At 40.0% G+C, this 23685-nt stretch overlaps 2 protein-coding genes across 4 annotated transcripts in view; both read right to left on the reverse strand.

Moving 5' to 3' along the window:
• LOC134399692 (LIM zinc-binding domain-containing Nebulette) overlaps positions 1-23685 on the reverse strand; it is a 181354-nt gene that overhangs the window by 24695 nt on the left and 132974 nt on the right. The gene's annotated exons all lie outside the window — the stretch shown is intronic.
• Positions 1-23685, reverse strand: part of LOC134399619 (nebulette-like) — a 56775-nt gene that overhangs the window by 4588 nt on the left and 28502 nt on the right. The window contains exons 6-18 of the mRNA XM_063127706.1: positions 22258-22359; positions 20049-20150; positions 13927-14034; positions 13476-13580; positions 9500-9604; positions 9194-9301; positions 8608-8718; positions 6217-6327; positions 5944-6054; positions 3676-3786; positions 2011-2121; positions 1651-1761; positions 1236-1340 (exon numbers count right to left, since the gene is read on the reverse strand). Coding sequence (XP_062983776.1) covers positions 1236-1340; positions 1651-1761; positions 2011-2121; positions 3676-3786; positions 5944-6054; positions 6217-6327; positions 8608-8718; positions 9194-9301; positions 9500-9604; positions 13476-13580; positions 13927-14034; positions 20049-20150; positions 22258-22359 — 1401 coding nt within the window. The remainder of the gene's footprint in view (positions 1-1235; positions 1341-1650; positions 1762-2010; positions 2122-3675; positions 3787-5943; positions 6055-6216; positions 6328-8607; positions 8719-9193; positions 9302-9499; positions 9605-13475; positions 13581-13926; positions 14035-20048; positions 20151-22257; positions 22360-23685) is intronic.

Here is a 23685-nt window from a genome sequence, read left to right on the forward strand (position 1 = left end):
ACAAAGTACTAAACGTACTTTTTATCCTGCAGCAAGTAAGGCTAACCTTACACCAAAAGCACAATTCTCCCCCCCCCATTTCCATTATGTCTACATGGTTCTCAAACTACTAGAACCAGACTGGTGCTACTACCGAGAAAGTGCTATAGGAAGGGCTGTTCCTTTTGCTCCATAGAAATAATCTCTACACTGCCACAGATTCAAGCATTAAAAAACAGTGTGGAATCCTCAGGAATCTCACTGCCTTGTATCAGAAAGGAATATGGGTGGCTTTTCAATGTTAATTATGTCAGAATCTAAAGGTTAGACTCTAAACAGTTTTAGATACTGGAAACAGATTATTAAGGAAATCTCACGGAAATATAAAACATGGACAAAATTAAAGTGACATACAAAAATGAATCAGACTGAACGGAAAGAAAAGGCCTGCGAAACAGCTCAGTTTTCTCTTTCAACTTGAATGGGATATGAATTTTAATTTATAACAGAAGAGTTGACACAATTTATCTATATAAATAAAAATGAAAAAGACCATTCGTTACTGTCGTTATATCTCCGAAAGTTCTTCACCGATTGCTTTGAAATTTTGACACAGCGTTGCGTTCGAATACGCGAGCGTTGTTATGTAACTATGTTCTCTATGGGGTCAAAGGTTTGTCTTAAAATCGAAGAAATAGGCCTCCTCAAAACCAGTCCTGCTGATCATTCCTATGATTCCAACAGATATGCCATTTCAATTTAAGAGATTGCAATTCCCAATTCGATTGGCGTTTGCAATCACCATCAACAAAGCTCAGGGCCAATCTTTAGAATTGTGCGGTTTAGATCTAGACACAGATTGCTTCTCACATGGACAATTATATGTTGCGTGTTCTAGAGTGGGCAAACCAGACAATCTCTATATCTACACAGACAATGGAACAACTAAAATATTGTGTATCCACAAGCATTGTGAAATTAAACATATTAGAAACATCCGCTTTGTCTTTTCTTTCTTTTCAATTTAACCAGACTGAGCCACAGCAACGCGTGGCAGGGTACAGCTAGTTAATCAATAAAGAAAGCAGTTTACTAGTTTTAATAGTTTACCAATACAAAACATTCATCTCAAAAGAGTACATTCAATTGGTTTCAGAACAATCACATTTCCACTGTGTCCCAGGATACAAGAGAACTCATTTCACACTGAATATTTATAAAAAGTTTCTTCTAAAATATAAATTGCTTCAACTTACAGCACTGATATTTCTCTGTGTGTTTTTAATTCTCTCAATTTCAGGAGTATCTGGCACAGCAGAATAGGTACACAGCATCTTCTCTGCTTCATCTTTATACTTTTTCTGTAACACACACACCACACACCAGCAATTGAAATGGGCTCAAATACATGTAAATCTAATTTACTGCCACTTTAAAACTCTTTTACATTTGCAGGTTATAATAAACTGGACCGTAGTATAACTTAGAATTAAAGTCCAAATCATTAACTCCAGTTCAAGTTTCTACATGTTAAAGCAAATGTGCTGGCATAAGTTGTCTGCATACTTCTTAACACTAAAATTCAGATCAGTAGGGAATGAATTGCCTTATACATAGGAAGACATCCCTATACTACAAACAGCTCTTAATTACTCTTCATTGCCTGCCTACCTGGCTAGCCATTTCAGAAGCTTTCTTTGCTCGCTGTATCTCTGGGATATTTGTGTCCACTTGCATTCCTTTCCCTTTGATTTCAGTCTCCAGGTCCTTCATATATTCTTTCTGCAAGAAATGGCACATACAATATCTTTATCCTTTCATATCCATGCCATTGGAAAAATTCATGTGTGCTTTCAGAGCTACGTTAGCAACACAAACTAGATTTCTGATGCCTGGTTGTGGTTCTGTAGGATTCAGTTTTATTACTTTCTATACTTTCTACTTTTCAAAAGGATTTTGCCAAAACACTTTTTAAAGCCCCATTGTATTTTTACCGTAAAATGCCATTGAAGTACTGCATGCTGCACAAACCTGGCTTGCAATTTCATAAGCTTTTTTTGCTCGTTGTATATCAGGTGTATCCATGCCCACCTGCATGCCTTTCCCTTTAATTTCCATTTCTAGATGTTTCTTGTATTCTTTCTGTGAAGGACAGAACAGGCAATACTCAGATCTATAGTAGCTGAAGCCTTTATATAGATCCTGCTTTAATCTGTGTGCTTTTATTAAATAGCACTATTGAAGGGCAAAATGTCCTTTTATACAATCAGAACATTGGCTCCATAGGAGATACTCAGATATATCTGATGCTCCCTTTTTTTCTTTTTCTTTTTTTTAAAAAAGGATTCTTTAACACAAAAATATCTCTCTGTGGTATTTTCTTTCAGGCTGGCCCTGTTTTCACTGTCCTCAGTGAAATCCCAGGTTAAATCATAAGTTCATATAACTGAACATTAAGATTGTGTGTGCAATCCAGAAAAAGTTAGATGCATCTGTTGCAATATCCACCTTGCTGGTGGTATAATAAACATCTCCCTCTGATGAAGACTTACCATGGATTGCGACTCTTAATGCAAATGGGAAGATACCCAGTAAAGTTCACTAACACCTTTTTCATCCTGAAATTGATTCTGGGCTAGTATGTCAAGGACCACATGCCAGCAGCGGGGGAGTCCATATCCCAAAGAGGGCAGGACCACACCACTACTGCCATGTGGCCCTCAATGTTTCAAACAAACTTTCCATGCTGTGACCCTTCACAAGTAGAGAAAGCCAAATTACTGTTTCTAAGGATGACAAATGGGAGAATGCTTGACACCAGAACTGAGATATTTCAGTTTCGGAAAACCAAGGCCTTAGCTAAACCTAAGGTTTATCTCGGGATTGTCCCAGGGTCATCCCTATTCATGTAAATGACACACAGGATATCCCGGGAGCAGGCAGGGACGACCCCGGGATGATCCCGGGATAAACCTTAGGTCTAGCTAAGGTCCAAGTGTATATTGGCCAATAAAGAGGTTTAAACAGCGGGTAAGTCAGAATCCTTGCGACCTTCCATTGACTTTCAGATGCTTCCAGTGGAGAGATGTAAATCGTTGCATTCCGAAGAATTTGCAGATGAACTGCCTGTGTGATGTGTGTGTCACTGAGCAAGAAGTGTGTGTGCGTTTGCGTGTATATGCGTGAGAGAGGGAGTGAGGGAGTGTAAAGTATGAATGTCTGTTTATAGAGGCATCAGATTGAGGATTCATCTGTTGTCTCCTCAAATGGCTTGCAGGGGAAACGGTTTCACTTGCACTGGTTGGTTACGATCTCAATGTTACTCAAAAAATTAACGAATTCTGCCTAGCAGGAAAATGGAGGCTCCCAACATCGAAGACCGGGGGTTACAATTTGCACGTATTGGGGCCCAATGAAGGACCTTGCTGCCAGGGGAAAAGGCACCCAGATATTGTGGCACTTAGCTGACAGTTGTCAATCTGGATACTGTTTTATACTGTTGTTTTTATATTTTTGATGGTTTAAAATTTTGTATGCTTTTTTTTAATGTTCACTGTTTTTAACTTTTGTAAACCGCCCAGAGAGCTTCGGCTATGAGGCGGTATATAAATTTAGTAAATAAATAAATAAATATTCCATAACCTGCGATAGCAATACCTGATACCAGGTTCTGTTTCAATATTGTTTTAAACAAACCTGGCTTGCAATTTCAGATGCTCTTTTGGCTCTCTGTATTTCAGGTGTATCAGTGCCAACTCGCATTCCTTTCCCTTTAATTTCAGTCTCCAGATCTTTTTTATATTCTTTCTGTCAATACAAGAACATATTGTATATTAATTAATATCAAGTATCCACTTGAAGGGGGGAATCAAATAAATTACCCAAGCGCAGCGGTGAGGAACATGCAGTCATCCAGATGCCTCTGAACAACAACTTCCAGCATCCCTGTCTATTGGTTCTAATCCAACAACATCTGGGGGAGCACAGGTTCCCCAGTGTTGCTTTAATAGTTAGCATTTAAGGAATATGCATTGCATTGTTGCAGCCTATGCCCTCACAAACCAATTTACAGAGGAAACTGGTTATTCTCAAAAGTAAAGTTCTTGCAAATTTAGAAAATAAATAAATGCATAGTAGCATTTTGGAGGCTTGACTATTGAAAGCATGGCCAATTTTCTCTTTTAAAAAACATACACTTGATTTTTAATTCTAACACGGTAACATAGCTACAGTATGTTCTTTTCCAGCAAGGGCTTCTTTTAGCATCAACGAAATACTATTAATTGAGCAGAATCCAACATCCCCACCAATTCCCTTCTGCAAGTGGTGGGTCCTGCCAATTTGTTGCACAAGAAAGACCGTCCATTTTAAGTTAACCTTTTTAAAATGTATAATTATTTACAGTCATGTTGAGAAGTGTTTTCTGGAGATGTCTTCTCAAACTGAGAAGGGGGATCTACAACACAAACATCTACTGAAATGAATGGGCAGAATCCAACAGGATACTTCCATCCCCACTTATTCTCTTCCACCCTGCCAATTCCAATGTGCAAATGGCCCCTACCAGGGAGATTTAATGCTTCTGGGGCAACCCAAAACAAGCAGAATCACTTGTTTCTGGAAGGAGGCAGGTCAGTGGAAATAGCATAAGGGAGTTCTGCTTAGCTGCCTCTTTCCAGAAATGAGCATTTCTTCTCATTTCAGGGCTTCCCTTTTTCATACTAACAATATTCCTAGAAGTTTCTAGTAGGGGTGTGCACGGACCCCCCACTCCGCTTCACTTTCAGATCTGCCATTTTCGGATCGGGCCGCTCCGACCCGCCCCCACTCCGCCTGTGCCCACTCCGCTCCACTCGGAGCTCCGGATCCGGATCGGAGCTCCGTTCCCCCCCATAGGGGGGGTTACCGGGCCCTGCCGCCATCGCCGCCCATGCGGCGACGGCGGCAGAGCCCGGTAAGGGACCAATGGAGAGGGGGACCTTACCTGGCTCTGTCCGCGGTCCGTTGCCGTCTTCAATTGAGCCCGCGGTTCCACCAGGAAGTCTGGGCCGCAAGTGGCCCAGACTTCCTGCTGGAACCACGGGCTCAATTGAAGACGCTGACGGACCGCGGACAGAGGCAGGTAAGGGAGAGGAGGGCGGGGGGGATTACCGGGCCCTGCCGCCGTCGCCGCATGGGCAACAGCGGCAGGGCCCGGTAAACCCCACTTACCTTTCCGGCGGAGCTCCGGATCGAGGCGAAGGATCCGCCTTCACCTCGATCCTCTTCGCCACGCTCCGCCGGCCCCCCAATCCTCTTCGCCTCTGCCTTAAGGGCAGGCAAAGCCCCCCGCTCCGCTCCTGCTTCTACGGTCCGATTAGAAGCGGAGCACATCCCTAGTTTCTAGGTGATGTTATGCTGGGTGCTTTTGCTGAGTAACTAATATAATTGAGTGTGTATAATTGATTACACTATAAAGTGTATTAATAAGCTATTTTTAAAAGCTATTTTTAAAAAGAGACAAACAATGAAATCCAACATATCTGGAAGGCATGAGCTGTCTGAACTGGACACATTGTGCCTGCCCCATTTGAATGAAGCTGCACCCACTAGACACAGAATCTGCCATGGTGGAGCCTTATAGACCCCTGAGAGAGCGGTCTGCCAAGGGGATGCCCCACAGCAGTGGGGCATCCCCACAGAGCCATATACCTCTGTCCCTTGTACTATGCCCAGGACCCAGCTTTACACAGGTGGGTATCGCCCTGCATTTGATACAGTGACGTCTTCAAGCAAACGTAATTAATTTAAATTAATATTAATTAATGCTTTAATGAACAAAATAACTCCAAGGCGCACAACCATAGGGTTTCTTTCATATGCATGCCTCATTTCAGGTGTCAAGGTTTCACAGTCTTAGAGCTATGGTGCTGACAGACAGATGGACAGATATATTTATTATTATATATGTTTTCCTTTGCTGACCTCACTAACTATTTCAGATGCTCTCTTTGCTCTTTGAATATCAGGAGTTTCTGAAATAAGCTTAACTCCTTTCCCCTTTATTTCATTTTCCAGATCTTTTCTGTATTCCTTCTGCAAAAAGAAAAAAAGAAAGAAAAGAAAAGACCAGATAGAAACAGTTTCAAAGCATGTACTTTTTCACTGATTGTAAAAATCCATAAAAATATATTTCATTGGTGCTTTGTGAAGGACTCACTTTCCATGACATTAATAACCTTTACTAACTTAACCTACCTCATTTAGTATCTGAGCTGCATTTTTCACTCTAATCAAATCTGGCGTATCTTCAAACACCGTCAATCCTTTTCCTTTCATCCCTTCTTCCAAATCTTTTCTATACTCTTTCTGAAGGTTAAAAAAAATACACCATTTCTCTGCTTTAAATCGTGAGCGAGATCTTGAAAAGAAAAACTTCTTATTAAATATTTCAAGGAACACTTTGAAAACCCCTATAAAATATGAATTAGATAGTGCACGTTTACCATAGTTAAAATAGAATTGAGAAATCAAAAGGTATGTTGCACCAAGAGTGAAAAGATTGTAAAGTAACCCCAAAACATTCTTCCTGTTATACACTAGTACTACAGTTACACAGATACTTTATTGTAAGAGCTTCTACCATGGATGGTAGCTTTACAGATTACAGACAAGTAAATGACCCTGTCACTCAAGTCCTACTAAAATGCTGTCATTATTCACAAAGGTGCACTAAATGCAACAGAAAAGGCACTTATCTGCAAATCAGAGTTGCACAGCACAATGAGAACTTGTGATAGAAATGAACATATAGACAGATATTAAACTAACATGGCAGAAAAAGGCAAGCAAGTTAGTTCAGTTTGGGTTGCACCATATCCAGTAGAAGAAACAGAATACTCATGCTTTCCTTCTTGATTGACAAGCCAAGAGGTGTTATCTTAATTTATCTCCACATTTCTTCAGCTTCTAGGCACAAAGTTAATTTAGACATCACACCAAACCATAATTAATGAAGCTTAGCTATGATGGTGCAATTTATTATTTATTTATCTATACCGTCCAATAGCTGAAGCTTTCTGGGTAGTTCCCAAAAATTAAAACCATAAGGTGATTTCTGAATTGGCAAACTATTGTTTGAAATTGGCCAACAAACCAGCATCAGAAACCGTGGCTTGAAATGGGTTTGTAACCCATAGTTGGTACTAACAATAGTTTGGCATGAATGGGAAAACCATAGATGCAGCCATCATTCACCTTCAGAGGACGCTGCTCAATGGAGACAGGAGTGACCTTACATATTTAAGAAACTAAATGATAGGTAAATAGTGGTTTTCCTGTCATACATTTAAAGCCTGTGATGCCATACATAGGATGCTGTGGTTCCCCTCCTCCACACCAGGAGATAAAAGTCAGACCACAGAGGAGATCCTAGCGTGAATTCTCTCCATCCCGCCCCAGCTACCGCAGAAAGTTCTGTGGTAGATCCCTTACCCAAGGTTGGCATCTCAATGTTGAAGGGAGGAAAGTGGGGAAATGGGGGCATGTCAGTGGCAGGGAGGGGAGGAGCATGGATCCACCAGATCCAATGGCTCCCCAGGCCCTGGACCCACCTGTAATAATGTGACTGTAAGGAAGGCATAGGATTCTGGAACGCCTCCGAGATCAGAGGCTTCTATCCAGCAGGCAGCAATCCAGTAGGATTGCACCCTTAGAAGCTCAAATTATTATTTCGGTCCTAAAATACAATAAGCACAAATAATGGTATTGTGTAATATCTGTGCAGAGACTTAGAGCATCTCTAAATTAAGGGAAATGCTGCTGTTTACCTAGCGTTATTGTGCATGATTAATAGGAGTTGGATTACCCAAGAGGAGATGTGTTACAAGGTGAAAGATCCTGCTGTTTCCCGGGGCTTCTTTAAATGGCAGACACGGTTGAATTGAGTGGGCACTTCCCTCCCTGGCATATGTGCAAAAGAGGGGGGAGTGTTTTGTCTGTTTCCTTGTAGCCCCCAGGAAAGCCAGGACTTACTTCTGAGTAGATTGTGCTGTAAGTTTGCAACTCTTGGCACACTTACTTGGGAGTAAGCCCCATTAAACACAATGGGACTTACTTCTGAGTAGACACGTGAGGATCAAATCTGCTTCCTTTTGTTCCAGGGAGGCATTTTACCCTCTTCTCCCTCTGTTTAAAGTCCTTCCTCCCTTCCTTGGCAACTTCATAGGACAATGCCAGCTTTACACGCTGCCGATTTCACACTATTAAGGGTTTATTCCAGTTTTTCTCTGATCTATTTTAAAATGGAATAAAGCGGGGGGGAACCACGGGAGGCATCTTGTTTGCTTACAGCAACATTTAATTGACTCGGAGACTTCCATCCATAGCCAGAAACGAGCATGCTATAAATAACTCATTTAGAGAAGCCCTGATTAAACGTCTTAAAACCATTGGCTCTACATGTTCATTTCTACACGATCTGCTCCTCACCCCTTTTAGCAAATCACCTGGGACCATGCAAGGAATAAGGAAAACGTTAAGGGGGAGAATAAGAATTATAACATATAATAAAGGGAACAGCCCATATCACACTACAAAACAGATATATAAAAGTAACTACAGCTAATCCTTCCATCTTCACAAATTTACCTCGCTTAGCAGGTTGGTAACACGTTTCACATGCAAGAACTGGGGGGTCTTGTCTAAATCCAGAGCTGCTTTTCCTTTGACTTTATCTTCAAATTCTTTTCGATACATTTTCTGTGTACCAAACAAAAATATTGCTCTTCATGAAATGAATGCAATTTCATGCAACAACCATAGCTGTGTTACTCTTGACAGGTAAAATATTTTCATGGAACACTCTTAAAACAGAATCTAAACATCTGGGGAATATCAAAGTAAAACTCTAAAACAACTATTGTAACATCAAATGGGAGGCACAATTAGTTCCAAAGAACTGCTCAGCTTCTTCCGTATGTCCAAGAATGCTCTGAACAAATGTCTCCTGAAAAAAGAGCACACAGCACCGCAAAAGATTTTTGAAAGTGTAGGTACTTGAAAAAAGCAGTTTGTAAAATACTGGTCTGGCTGCTCATTGAAAACAACTCCAAAATTCTGAGTGAATGCAAGCCCGTAGTGAAAGAACTGCTCATAAACTTTATTTAAATGTCATTGCCGCACAATGAACTGGTGATTGCACTGTAGCAACAATTTTCAAAAAGCATTCTACTACCTCACTTTGAAACCTTTGAGCATCCTTTGAAACTTGGTATGTTGGTGTATCCACAAATTCCAGCATAGATTTGCCTTTCGATTTTTCATACTTCTCTTTGTACTTTACCTAATAAAACAAATTATGCATAATATGTATAAGATTTTTTAACACAGAGACTTATCATTCTCTGCTATAAAGAAAATGTTAATAAGTGCACATGAATGCATGTAAACCATTTTCCTCTTTACAGAACAGTATAGTGTACATAACTTCTACACTCCCCGAGTGTGCAGAACCTTTGGACTGTGAACACTGCAGACATACCTGACTTTGGAGCACTGCATTTTCTTTGTGATGCAATTGTTCAGCTGTATCTAGTCCAAAATGATACAGCCCCTTACTTTTCTCAAAGAGTTTCTTATATTCATACTGAAACAAATAGGAAAATATATTCTACTTACTTCTAAATTGAAATGCATGATTGTAACAATGTGAAATCATTTTTAAAAAAACCCAGACAAGGCCATCACTCTCCATTGAGATCAAAGTGCACGTTGGGTTAAAATTCAAAATAAGTCCTACTTCCAGTAGATCCATTGAAATGAATGAGACTAACTTAAGTCTCAATCATTTCAATGGGTCTACTTTAAGTGGGACTTATGTTGGATTTTACCCATAGAAACAGCACTTATGGCTACTTGTGGGTGTTCCAACATTTGATCTGAAACATGAATGTAGCATTGTAGTGCTTTCACAACATTGATCACCTTGTAGCAGGGCTGGATGCAGGACTTTCCATGCCTCCAAATCCATGACCAAAGCTGACACCGGGTAGGTAGGTGCATACAACAGCAGATGTTCACCTCACTTGGAGCACATATGTAGCTTTGCATCTGGGTATTGTTCTTCATTGAGTCAAAGAGAACACTTAATACTAAGTTGAGGGTCCACACACCTCTTAACGTATGAAGTGTTTTCTCATGCACATGGGGGACACTGTTGGTTTTCCCTTCTGGTAGCACTGGTAATCCCTCATATTTCATGAAATTCTACTGCAAAGGGTTACCTGACTTTCAGGAGCACTTTTTGTGGTGGGATGAAAAGTCCATATGAACATGTGGTAGATCACATACAGTCCTTTGGACCCCATCCTAAGTCAATAACAGCCCCCAACACATTCCGTGTTAAAAATTACAGAAATTTTAATAGCTCAGATTTTACAGCCTTCCTAATGGAACCAAGTAAACCATTATGCAAACTCTACCTGTTTTAAAAGTTAAATGCAATGAATAAATATGCTGTGATAAAATTAGTAACTCATTTTTAGATGTATTTGCTAAACTAACTGTGCAATCCCATGCATGTTTATCCAGAAGAAAGTTCACAATGTTCAATAGGACCTACTCCCAGGTACTGCAGCCTATGATAGGAACAGCCAAAATTCATGGACAAAATCCTATGGACAGCTGTTCCATTACAGAGTTGCGTGATATAATTCACATTTGTTTGTTTATTTGTTTTACATGCCATCCTAAAAATATATATATCAGAGTGGATTACAAGTTAAAAGCCACATTAAAATAAACAATGCAATAAAATGTATTGACTAGGAAAATAAAAAGCTATTTGCCTGGCACCAAAAGAACATTAAAGTATGTATTAGTAGGTGTAAATCACATTCCATAACTGGGATGCTGTGCCCTTATAAATGTAGTCACCTGTCGCACCTCACTGGCAGAACCATCTGAAGATCTCAGAATAGATAGTTAAATGAGAGGGCTTCTTTCAGATCAGGTCCTGTTTCAGGGCAGGCACTTAGGCTATGATTAGCAAGAGGTCCTCCTAGCATCTGATTCTGAGGTCAGGTTGCATGAGTTAAAGATAATATAAGGAGGCAACACTGGTGGAGAGAAGGATATTTCTTTCTTTGGAGTGAAGTAAGGAACAGAAGGGACAATTACAGGGGAGGGGGAAATTAACTTGCAAATTCGGATAAGCAACGTGCCACTAGAAGCTCACAAATATGACATTTAGATGATGACCTTTCCTTGTTATTTGTCTCCAGCTTCTGGTACATAGAGATGTGCTACACCTGAACAAGTAAGTTCAATTTTGATATTATAGATAACAGTTGCTGACAGACCCATCCTCTATTAATTTGTCTAATCCTTTTTTAAAAAGCCATCTAGGTTAGTTGCCAGTCATTCCACTTTGCAGCAGTGAATTCTATGCCAATTGTGCATTGTGTGAAAAACATAGGTGTGCAGCATTGCTTTGCAGAGCTGCCTGAATTCAGTTCCCCTTTTGTCTCTGCAGAAATGAAAATCTAAGGGACAAATTAGATAGTACATTAAATCCACCACTGCATTTTGCTGCCTCTTTCCCAGGGCAAATAGCAGCTTCGGGAGAGTTATTATTTGTCAGGACCATGGAGAGGGGAAGAGTTAACCCAGCCTGCCCCATATGCTGCATTTCCAGGGCTGGTATCGGAATGTGCCGAAGTGCCAATGGGACCTACTGCTTGTGAAATAGGGATTTAGTGTTTCTTATTGGAACCAGAAACAAGCAGAAATGCTTGTTTCTAGAATGGGGCAGGTCAGCAGAGCTCACATAACAGAGCTTGGCCAACCTGTCCTGATCCAGAAATGAGTGTTCCTGCTCATTTTGGGGCTTGCTTTATGAAGCACTAAATCCGCATTGCACAAACAGTGGATCCCACTTGTGCAAAGGAATTGGCGGGAGCACAGCGGCCCCACTGGATACTCCCCCGATCCTGATGAGTTCCCCACTCCAGAGGCTGTTATTTAAAAAAACAAAACTGGACACATTAAATGTAATAACACATTTAACCTATTGCCTAGGTTTGGTCCTGAAGAGCAGGCAGAAGACACAGCATGACACACCATGCCTTTGAAACAAATACTGTCAGGAGAGGAAATTTGGTGTTTGAGGCTCTGTCCTGTACTCAGGTTGCAGTCTTGGGCCAGTCACTTATTTTAAGAATGTTTATCCTGCTCTGTAGCCACAAAGGCTTCCAGAATAGCTGGCATAAGATTGATAGCAAACAAGAGAATTCCTTCCTCCAGGTTTAACAACATAAAAAGAGAAAGGGATGGGGAGGGAAGAGGTAAACAAGCACTCAGAGACCTTATTTAATATCTATATGAAGCCATTGGAAGCAGTCATCAGGAGATTTGGGGCAAGATGTGACCAGTATGCTGATGAAACCCAGCTCTATTTCTCTGAACATCAGGAGAGGCTGTGAACCAGTGCTTAGATACAGTTATGGCTTGGATGAGAGCCAACAAACTGAAGCTGATTCCCAATAATACAGAGGCCTTGTGGGTTGGTAGTTTCTATATCCAGGAATTGGAGTGTTTGTCTGTTTTGGATTGGATTGCACTCCCTCTGAAGGAGCAGGTCCATAGTTTGGGGGGTGCTCCTGGATCCGTCTTTGTCACTGGAGGCCCAGTTGACCTCAGTGGCCTGGAGCACCCATTATCAACTTCAGTTGGTATGCCAACTATACCTGTTCCTGGATAGGGATAGCCTAGCCATGGTCAGTCATGCACTGGTAACTTCACAATTAGACTATGTAATGTGCTCTATGTGGGACTACCCATGTGTGTGGTTCAGAAGCTGCAGTTATTATTATTATTATTATTATTATTTATTTATTTATATAGCACCATCAACGTACATGGTGCTGTACAGAGTAAAACAGTAAATAGCAAGACCCTGCCGCATAGGTTCTCCCGGGGACACATAGCTCTGCTCATATAAAACCTGTGTTAAAAGAACTGCACTGGTTACCTGTTAGCTACCAAGCCACATACAAGGTTAAGCTGTTATCCTACAAAAGCCCTAAACAACATACATAGCAGACCGCCTTCCCCTATATGCACCCGGATGATAACTACGATCCTCAGAGGAGGTCCTACTTGCCATTCCGAAACGAACAAAATGCTGCCATGAAGAATCTCGGTGGTGGGCCTTCTCTGCGGCAGCACCCACCCTCTGGAAAACCCTCCCTTGTGCAGTTCGGGAGGCGGGAAAGGTAACATCTTTTAAATGCCTCCTGAAAACATACCTTTTCACACAGACTTTCCCTGAATTTTAACTTAGCTGGATTTATATTGCCTTAACATTTAATAATTTAAATTTACCTATACTTGTTATATTTAAGGTCTTTTAATTGTGCCCTGTCCAGAGAGCTTCGGCTGATGGGCAGTATAAAAATGTAATAAATAAATAAATAAATCCTATTCAAAACGCAGTCAGTACAAGAACGCCAACTTACATTACTATGGATCTTGCTAGCATTCAAAACATGCTCTAAATGTAATAGGTTTGGAAAGGAAGATATTGGCTCATGAAGATTTTCTAGGTCTTTTTTGTATTTCACCTGAAAGGAGAAGAATACACATTGGGAACAGAACCGAAAGGAGGGAATAGAATTGCACAATTTCACTTTCATTGCAGAAAAGCAGGACTTCGCTTTTTCATGTTTCCCCGATATTTACAATGGCCATTAGGTGGCACTCATTCACTGCGGTGTGAGGAAAATTAGTCACAAAGCTTTCCATCCTAGGAACAAGTTTAGCCCTTTGAAATAGAATAGACCTTTCAAATTAAAGGCTAAGTGAACACTAATAGGAAAATAAAATGCACACCATGCAACTTCAACACAAAAATTCAACAAATAAAGAGACCTGTATTTGGTTCAGAAGTGTCAAAACAACATTACTTACATTACTTGCCAAGGCAGATGCTAGTTGAGCTTGCTTGAAAGAAGCACTTTCAAGAGGATTGAAGCAATAATTCTTCCTCTCCTTAATAAACTGCTCTTTGTATTTAGCCTGGGAAACAAACATATCGCTTTAGGCTATAACAGTGAATAAATACAGATTTCTGCAGAGCTTATCATTGACAGTTTCTATTCATAGCTCATCCCAAACCATCAGTTATGTAATTATACGCCGAGTCAATAAACACATCAGGGAGGATACCCAACCCAAAGGATGCAGCTACGTTCCAGAAGCACCTTCTGCTGATCTGTGACTAACAGAACTAGATGTTACAGCAGATATAAGGCTGCCACAAAAAAGTAGCAACCCCAATCTTGTTATGCCCCTTTACCGTAACATCTAGGTCCAGGTTTATACCTCAGTGGGTCTACTTCCTCGCTGCTGTTGTTGCCAGCTGCTATTGCTCCTCATCCTCTTTTTCATATTGCTTCCTTGATAGGCAGAGAGCCAGTGAATAAGTAGGCAATGGCATCTTTGCTCCTCCCTCTCACCAGCACTGTTGTCTGGCCCAGAGTGAGAGGCAGGTGAACAAGTGATTTGTAGTGATGAAAAGGAGCAGCATGTTCAGGTAGGGTGACCATATGAAAAGGAGGACAGGACTCCTGTATCTTTAACAGTTGTATTGAAAAGGGAATTTCAGCAGGTATCATTTGCATATATGAAGAACCTGGTGAAATTTCCTCTTCAGGAAGGAGGAGGGCCTTTTCTGCTGTGGCACCCCGGCTGTGGAATGAGCTCCCTAAGGAGGTTCGCTTGGCACCTACATTATATTCTTTTAGACACCAGGGACCTTTTTATTCTCCCAATATATTAACAGTCTATAAATTAATTTTAACTTTGCTGTTTTAAATTTGTATTTTAAATTTGTATTTTTGCATTGCTGCTGTTTTTATCTTGATTATGCTTTTATATTGTATTTTATATTATGGTTTTATACTATTGTTTTGTTTTGAATTGTCTTAAATTTGTAAACCACCCAGAGAGCTTCAGCTATTGGGTGGTATAGAAATGCAATAAATAAATAAATAAATAAATAATCACAACAGTTAAAGCTGCAGGTGCCCTGCCCTCTTTTAAATCTGGTCACTCTAGTAAAGCTCCTGCAGCTTTAACTGGTGTGATGAAGAGGGAATTTCACCATGTTCTCCATATATACAAATGACACCTGCTGAAATTCCCTTTTCTATGCAACTGTTAAAGATACAGGAGCCCTGTCCTCTTTTTCATATGGTCACCCTAGTTCAGGGGGTTCCTGTCAATGGGCCCTGCTGGGGTGTGATGTCTCAGCAAGTGCCCAACCAGGCCAGCCCTACTTATAGCCAAAGCAGCTACTAATTTAAAGTTGTAGCAAGCAGCTAGGTCTTTTGTTTCTTTTACTCTGGTATAAGCACAGAGGGCCTCATCCAAATTCGGACGTAGTTTGGGGGCCTTTAAACCTTCTCACTGATGTGGCCGCAGTCCATATTGGGGACTCTCCACTTGAAATTTATAGTGCTAAATAGTGCCCCATTTGGTTTAATAAATCACTGGTTTAAATTTGGCTTAATAAATATAAATTGCAAAGACAGGGCCCCCAGTCTAACCAGGCCTGCAGTAGATGGTGGAGTTGAAGCCCCCCTGCTCTCCTGCAAGGGGAATCAATGAAGAGGAATGCAGGATTTCACTTCATGATTGTGCAATGACATTATGTCACAGCATTTGTATCACTAGCTAGACATTTTTATGCATTTAGCACCTGGTGAAATTCCCTCTTTATCACAATAGTTAAAGCTGCACGACCCCTGCCTAGCATGATCAGATACAAAAGAGGGCAGGGCTCCTGAAGCTTTAACTGTTCTGCTGAAGAGGGAATTTCACCAGGTGCTGCATACATACAAATGACACCTGCTGAAATTCCCTTTTCAATACAACAGAAGCCCTGTCCTCCTTTTCATATGGTCACCCTAATTTAATTGTCTGATCTGATAATTATATAAGGAGCATATTTGCTTTTGGAAAACAAATACTAATTTAAGACAGCATGTGTCAGCTATATAATCAAACCAGGACTCACAACAAGTAAAGAATTTGCAACAACAGCAACAACAAAATTCCAGAAGAATGTACTATCAAATAACATTAAGATAAACTTAGCTAAGACCAATCCCAGACACATCTGGGAAGAACTGTATCTTTTAAAGCTGTGCAGCCATATCTTAAGCTACAAGCACATTCAGGAAGAATTAGGTTTCATAAGTGAACAACTTCCTCTGCTGTGCAATTTATCCTTGCAAAAGGTAGAAATTAAACCAGTCACTAGATTCCCTAGAAAGTTATTCTTACAGTTAAATAGATTTGCAGTAACAGAAAGCACTTCCTTATGCCTATAAGAAAAAACATACTAACTGCAGAATCCTATACATGTTTAGATAGAAAAAAGTCGTACAACTCCCAGTATTTTTCTATCTAGAGTTGCACCCTACGAAGCTGAAAATAACCGAAGGTTCCTTAGGAGACCTAATAAAGCACAGCAGTGCTCTGAAATTTGAAGCTTATCTGGATGTATGATTTGGCACAAATACTAGCTGAGTATAATCTGAGAAAGGATAATAAATAATAACATAAAGGCCAGAGCTGGTCCACACATGTAAGTTATTCACAAAGATTATAACAATGGCCTGGTTCGCTCATAACACGAACCCATGGTATCTGTTGTTGAATTTTGGGGTGTGTGAACGTAGCTAACAAAACTCGATTTGTAAAACATGAACAATCTGGAAAGAGAGCCCTGTGAACACCGAGTTGTTTAAACCATGAGTTTTAATTATGTGTGAACCCAAAATTGTAGGTTGTTTATGAGTTGTTTTGCCCAACTTCAGAGGTACTAGGCAGTGGCAGTACCAGAAAAAAAAACTGGGTGGGGGGATGGCGCAGACAGGGGGGTGAGATGTGTCCCATAAGTTAAGATCTCTGAAAGAAAAATAATGGTATATTTCACATTAAAACTTCGAACCTAAGCATATTATTTCTGGAATTAATTTTAATTTTGAAAAATATTAATTTGTGGTTAGAATTATTATTATTATTATTATTATTATTATTATTATTATTATTATTATTATTATTATTATTTGACTATTAGGCACTCTCTACTGCATGTATTTATTTATTTATTTATTACATTTCTATACCGCCCAATAGCCGGAGCTCTCTGGGTGGTTCACAAAAATTAAGAGCTTTCCCCTTTCCCTTCAGTGTTTTGCCACTTTTCTGTTGGCACCTTGAAGAGTATGTCAGTAGCTGTAAAATGCATAGCCTTTGTTGGCTCAGGAGCTGCATCTGAAATGGAGAAGAGCTACAGATAAGACAATATATGAATGCACTTGCATAACTCCTTCAAGTAATGACAGGGGTCCAGCAATTGGGGTGAGTGGGGTGTCAAGCTCTTTCTTTGGGGAGGCGCTTGCCCCCACTCTAGCGCCTCCCCTGACACTGAGCAAGAGCAGTGAAAAATAACTAGGATACAAGGAGAGAATGGGCAAAGAAAGAGGGAACAAATAATTCAAATAAACAATACAGAAAACAAACCATGGTTTGTTTGATAGTTTGCCAGACAAACCCTGGGAACGGCAACAAACCATGGGTTAAATAATTTAGCATTGTGGGTGAACCAGACCAATGAAACAGCATTGTGTTTAAGAGGTGTATCCCAGGATCCATCACAATGTCATCAAAGATGCTGTGGCACAACACTGCAAGAAATCTCGGAGAATATATCACTCAGTGCAGCTTTTCTGGCACCCAATGTCTTGAGCCAGATATGGTAGAAGTCCCCGCGTTTTCTACAGTGATACGGCAATACAGACTTGCTTTCACACATAATCCAAGCTGTAATAATTATCCCCAAACAATTAATTCCACGTTGATTTAGTGTAAGATGTAAATTAGTATTTTAAAGGATTATTAACAAAGAGCAAATTGTTAATATGATAATGGGATTATTCAAGCAAAACCTTATTACTCAAGCTTGAAAAAGAAAGGGAGAAACATAACCTCACAGCTTTCAACTAGCATGTATGATTAAAGTAAATGATATTTTAATTACATGATTTAACTTAGAGTTATCATAAAGTAGATCTTTATAATTTTCCACATGGCCTAATTAACTGTTTAAAAAACTAGTAACAGATGCACCATGACTATTTTTTTCCAACCCAATCATGTTCCCATAATCTGTTCTTTCGGTGGCAAATGAAAATGGAGTCAGGTAGTGGTGGTGGTTCCTTCTTTTCATGAAAGTGTACTGACTTCAAACCACCTTTGACTGCCCCAAACACGCACACATTTTGACAGGCAATTGACCTCTCTTCATTATTAGAATTCTCTGCATACATAAACTATCCATCATCCAGAGAGACCAGTAAGAAGTACACAAAAACTACAATAACAGCAGTTAGAATTTTGACTTTTTAAATAGCAGCCCCTGCATCACAATTAAGATCATAGAAGATCATGCTATAAGAAAAAAAAAGTCAAAAGCAGCACAGCACATGTAGACCTAGTGAAATCAGTCTCTGAATCATAGCACTGTTGTCCGAAGAGGAGAAAGTAGCAACTATATTCTTCCACAATGTACACATTATCCCTCATGGCTGAAATACATGAGGAAGGCAATATATGCATATATACTGCCTTCCTACCATAAAATGGTCAAATCAGACTTCAGATAATTGCTCACAGCAAGAATGAAAGACCTGTATTTTATTTATTTACTTATTTATTTTTGTAATGCCACCTGTGTGCATGGTATTTTACAGTCTACAAGTCTATGCCTCAAAGAGCTTACAATCAGAAATGTGACACTAGGGGAAAAAATAGAGGAAGGGAAAGGAAGCCAGGAGTAAACAAGAGAAGAATGTGTGATTATTTTGTGTTCCACATATTTAGGACTAGTTGCAATTCAAAACAAAAGCGTCCCCTAATCATACAGAGTGGGTTTGGATGACATGTTAACCCACAATAGGTTAAAAAAACAAAAACATGATGGCTTAGCATGTCATCTGTAAGCTCTTTTCCCACCCATGGTGGCTTATTTCCCCAAAAATAAGCAATCCTGATAACCCAAGCTCTGCAGTAAGGGTTGGATAGCTCCTTTAGACTTCTGATTGGTTGTGACTGAAACCCTGAGTGGGTTCACTGTCCCGTTGACATCAGAGACACCTGCTTCCACTGGTGCACAGAAAGCTAATGTTCAACATGACTTTCCAAGCAAGTCATTGCAAAGCGTAGAAAAATTAGAGTAGCTCTTCCTGTTGTGAATGTGACAAAGCTTCTGTACAAATAACTCAATGCAAGTTAGAACGGCAGTTAGAATGGCATCCCTTAGCCCTCAGTGCTACAGCATTAACTCAGAACCTACAATTATTAAAAGATAATTATACAGTTATTATGGTTGACCAAAATCTCATATTTTAACATTTGGGGTTTTACCTCTTCTTGACTGTTGCGTTTGAACTACTAACTTATTTCCATTGATTGTTTGAATTGCAGAATCTTTTATAACATCTTAACATTTATTGACATCAAGTACTTGCTTGTATCTTATTAGCTGCATTGAGTCATGTGGCTTGATCTCTGGATGTTTTGAATTAATCCCTCGTGCTTTATTTTTAGAGAATATGCTAAGTATTTGGCAAAAGCAAACCTGCATTTTTGAAAGACTATTAATATTATTATTAATATTTATTTATATAGTGCCATCAATGTTCATGCCTAGTTTTAAAACCAAAAAATCAAATGCACAGTGCATCCTAATTGACTGCATATTCTGCCTATGATATCAAGAAGTATTAATCCTTTTACCTTTTAACTATGACTGAAAGCACAGTTTTCTCATCTACTTGTATGCTATAGCTATCATTTTCTCAACATTTAACATATACTAATTACATCAAATCTATGGGGAAAAGTTGTGGAAACGTTATCTTCAAGTTTTCATGCAATTAAAGATAGTTTGCCATTTGATTGCCCTCCTGGGAATAATATATCTCAATTGAGTAATTATCTGAAAGGCATCAAAATCTTACTTGACTTAAAAATTTGGAAACTTCTTGAGCATGGTTGAAGTCTGGTCTTCCAAGGACAGTTGGTTCCTTACTCATTCCTTGTCGTGCTTTTGTATATTCAGCCTTCAAGACAAAAAATAAAAATATGTGGATGTTAGCCATAATCTTTATTGAGGTATTTTCTCCTCCCTTTTGGATTTGTCAAGGGAAATATAAGCCTCAAAAGCAACAGTAGGGCAAGTATCATTTAGTGACCTCTGTTGACACCACTTTTGCTAACACTCTAATCAGCAATTCCCACGCTTCTCCCAATTCAACAAATGTACCATTTACTTTATTTGATAAACAATGTGCTCCATTTAAAAATATGAAACAGTTTGATCAAGTGTTGAGCCTAAGTAGGAGAATTGCTGATTCCCAACTATTTTCAAGGATTGACCACTTCAAGCAAAGCTAAACTGAAAACAAAAGAGACTGCCTTTTCAAATGGATCAGATTCCACTCTAAAATATAGAAATATAACCCTATTAAAAGTCAAGGAAGATTGCAATGGGTAAAACATAGTGGATGCCTGCATCCCAAGGGTGTGGGATGAGGGAGTTGTATGAAATTCAATAGCAGAGTAAACCCATCACCAGGTATGCAGGTCATGGAAGCATTAAGGAGGCAAAGAGCAGAGGCTGATAAAGGACTTTGCTAGACCTACCATTAAATCCGCGACGGAGGAGGGGAGAGCCCGCGATGCAACTATCGCAGGCTGTCACGGTAGTCCAGATGTCATGCGCGACGAGCTCAAGAAGAGAGCCATCGCGTCTGCCATTTTTAAAATTTTTCTTAAAGGAGCAATACACACAAACACTCGTGCACTCAGGTAAGGGCTTTTTTAAAAAATTAACTTGATTGTCCCGCTCCCCATCACCTGCCCCCGATGGGCATGGCTTCCCCGGCTACGCGCGAGTAATTGGGCCGCACGCTCGCGGTCTCAGGCTTAACCCATGACTGTGGGAAAACCCGGGGCCAAAGGGTAGGCTAATATCCCAGGGCCAGGCAGGGTTGATCCCTGCCTGAGCCTGGAATCCCCTGTGTGTCATCTGGACACACAGGGACGATCCCGGGTATCACCCCGGGATAAAGCCTGGTCTAGCAAAGGCCAAACAGCAGGATACTTTAAATACTAAAACTATAGACATAAAATCCCAACATATACCCTTTCAAGCTTTATGATGAAAAACTGGCTGAGTAGGCCAGGCCACAAGGGAGGGGGGAATTAATTAGTCAGTCCAACATTTTGCAAGAAACGAACCAGGAGAAATGGAAGTGTAATGAAAGGAGGCCTGCTATAGAACTTGAGCTGCTAGTGGCCAAACCTTGGGAAACCTTGAAGATGAGGCTGGTAAGTGGCAGTGTGACATAATAAAATGGCTGTTGCTGCCTATACCTAAGAAGGCAAAAAAAAAAAAAGTCCTGCTTGATCAGACCAAAGCTTTACCTAGTCCAGGATACTGTTCCCCACAACCAGAAGCTCTTAAGAAACCCAACATTTCTCCTTGACTTCAATTTCTCCCATCTTTACAGCAAGGGATGTGAAGAGGTGAACTCTTCTCCAAAAGGAGGAATGCAGGAAATTTCTTTTTCTGCCCACTTCTCTCCTACAAACTGATATTTACTGCTTCTTCTCTACAAATCTTTTCAGCCGTGAGGACTACATCCAGTTTTGGTTGGGGGGGATCTGGGGGTCCAGGAACTGCATATGGATGTGTGCACACACACAGAAACATTCTCCCCACAAACATGTACCTCTCCTTGCAGCCTGCTGGCATCTAGGGATTGTTGGGGGTAGAGATGGAAAGGAGGTAAAAGCCTCTCCCATCTCCCAGTGATCACCATCAAGACTGCTTTGATGGACGATGAGCAGCAGGAAAACAGTGATCTTGGAAGCCAAGGAACAGAATCCCTCCACCCCAGCTGATCAGTTGGGTTGCAAGAAAAAGTGGGTGGTGTTCTGCCGGCTTCGAAGGTCACGCAAGGAGCAGCAAAGGACCCCATGCAGCCCCAAGCCTGCAGGTTAATGAAAACTGGGGAACTGAGATCCTCTTAATTTTATCCATCAGATTACAACTTTAGAATTTGTTACTCTGTACAACTCCCACAGTTTGTCTAAAACAAAATAAAACATAAAATAAAGACTACCAACGTTTTTTTAAAAGACAAAAGAAATTTAATTTCATACGTTGCTTATAATCTTTGTTAACTGGGTCGCCATCATTATGTCTGGTCTATTTGAAACTTCAGTGTATCTATGAGTATCTTGAAGATCTTTTTTATATGAAACCTGTAAAACAAAAGATTTATGAATTACCTATGACTTAGCAGCTCAGTTATAAATGTAATAAAATTAGCATGCTAATGTAAAGTCCTACTTATTTAGCAAGTTTCATAATACGTTACCAGGGGATTAAAATGAATAAAACAATATAGACTATATCATCGTATGATTTACAAGAAATCCAGTCCAGTTTCAAAGACGAGAACGAAAATGCTAGTATATTAATATGCATATTATAGAATGCATATTATGAGGAAACATCTTTATATGTAAATCAGGCATGAGAAATTTCAGATGGTCCAGGGACCAATATCCAACCCCAGAATCTTCATCTCACCCTACCGCCAAATTCCAGTGGCAACCCCAACACATTTTCACTTTTAAAAGCCATGGGGAGCACAAATTTGCATTAAAACAAAGTGTACATTTCTCATGTGCCTTGTTTTTAAAGTGAAAATGCACCTTTTTGCTGCCACTGTGCTGCCGAAATTTAGGGGTAGAGACGAAAGGGGTGCTTGGCCTGCAAAAAAGGTCGTGTTGCCCACCCCTTCTGTCAATCCTCTACCTGGACATGAAATCTTATTTTATCTACTGTTTCTTTTTCATTTATTTTATCTAAAATAAAATTGAAAGCAATTATATATAATCAATGTGCTAAGTAGACTATCTTGCCCTGCAGGAAACACTGGTATGAATTTGGATACAATATGGTCCTGTTAACACAGGTTGATCAAATGACAGTGGTGGCTAGAGTTCCTATTCCCAGCTTCATCTGGTGTGCCAGCTGTGTCATTTCCTGCCACTGATCTAGTAACAGCGATTCAATTTCTTAGCCACATCCAGATTGAATCGTTACATTCTCTACACTGAATAGCCTTTGAAGAATTCTTTGGAAGTATTGCAAGTTCAGAATAAGGCCATTAGACTGTTGATGGACATAGACCACAAAGAACAAATTAGGCCAATTTTGAGATAACTTCACTGGCTTCCAAACTAAGTTTTCCGATCCTTTATTTGAATGCCCAGGTTAATATAAGGAATGCTTTCTCGCATATTAAACTTAGACATACTTTTAAAAGTTCCATATTCCAGGTCCCTCCATCGAATATGCTCCAGGGCTGAGACAGGGGGCAGATTTACACCAAGCAGGATATGACACTTTGAAAACATTTTGAAAACTGTACATGGAGTATGTTCTGGGCCCCAACAGTTGTCACTACTGTTATAAACCATTTTAAAGCAGTAGTGTTGATCCTCCCAGGGCTACGTTTTTCTAGGTTTTGTATTATTTTGGTCAGCTTCTTTCTCCAAGATTTAATTTAATTATTCTTC

The sequence above is a fragment of the Elgaria multicarinata genome, chromosome 1 (assembly GCF_023053635.1).
Source record: "Elgaria multicarinata webbii isolate HBS135686 ecotype San Diego chromosome 1, rElgMul1.1.pri, whole genome shotgun sequence".
Taxonomy (NCBI): domain Eukaryota; kingdom Metazoa; phylum Chordata; class Lepidosauria; order Squamata; family Anguidae; genus Elgaria; species Elgaria multicarinata.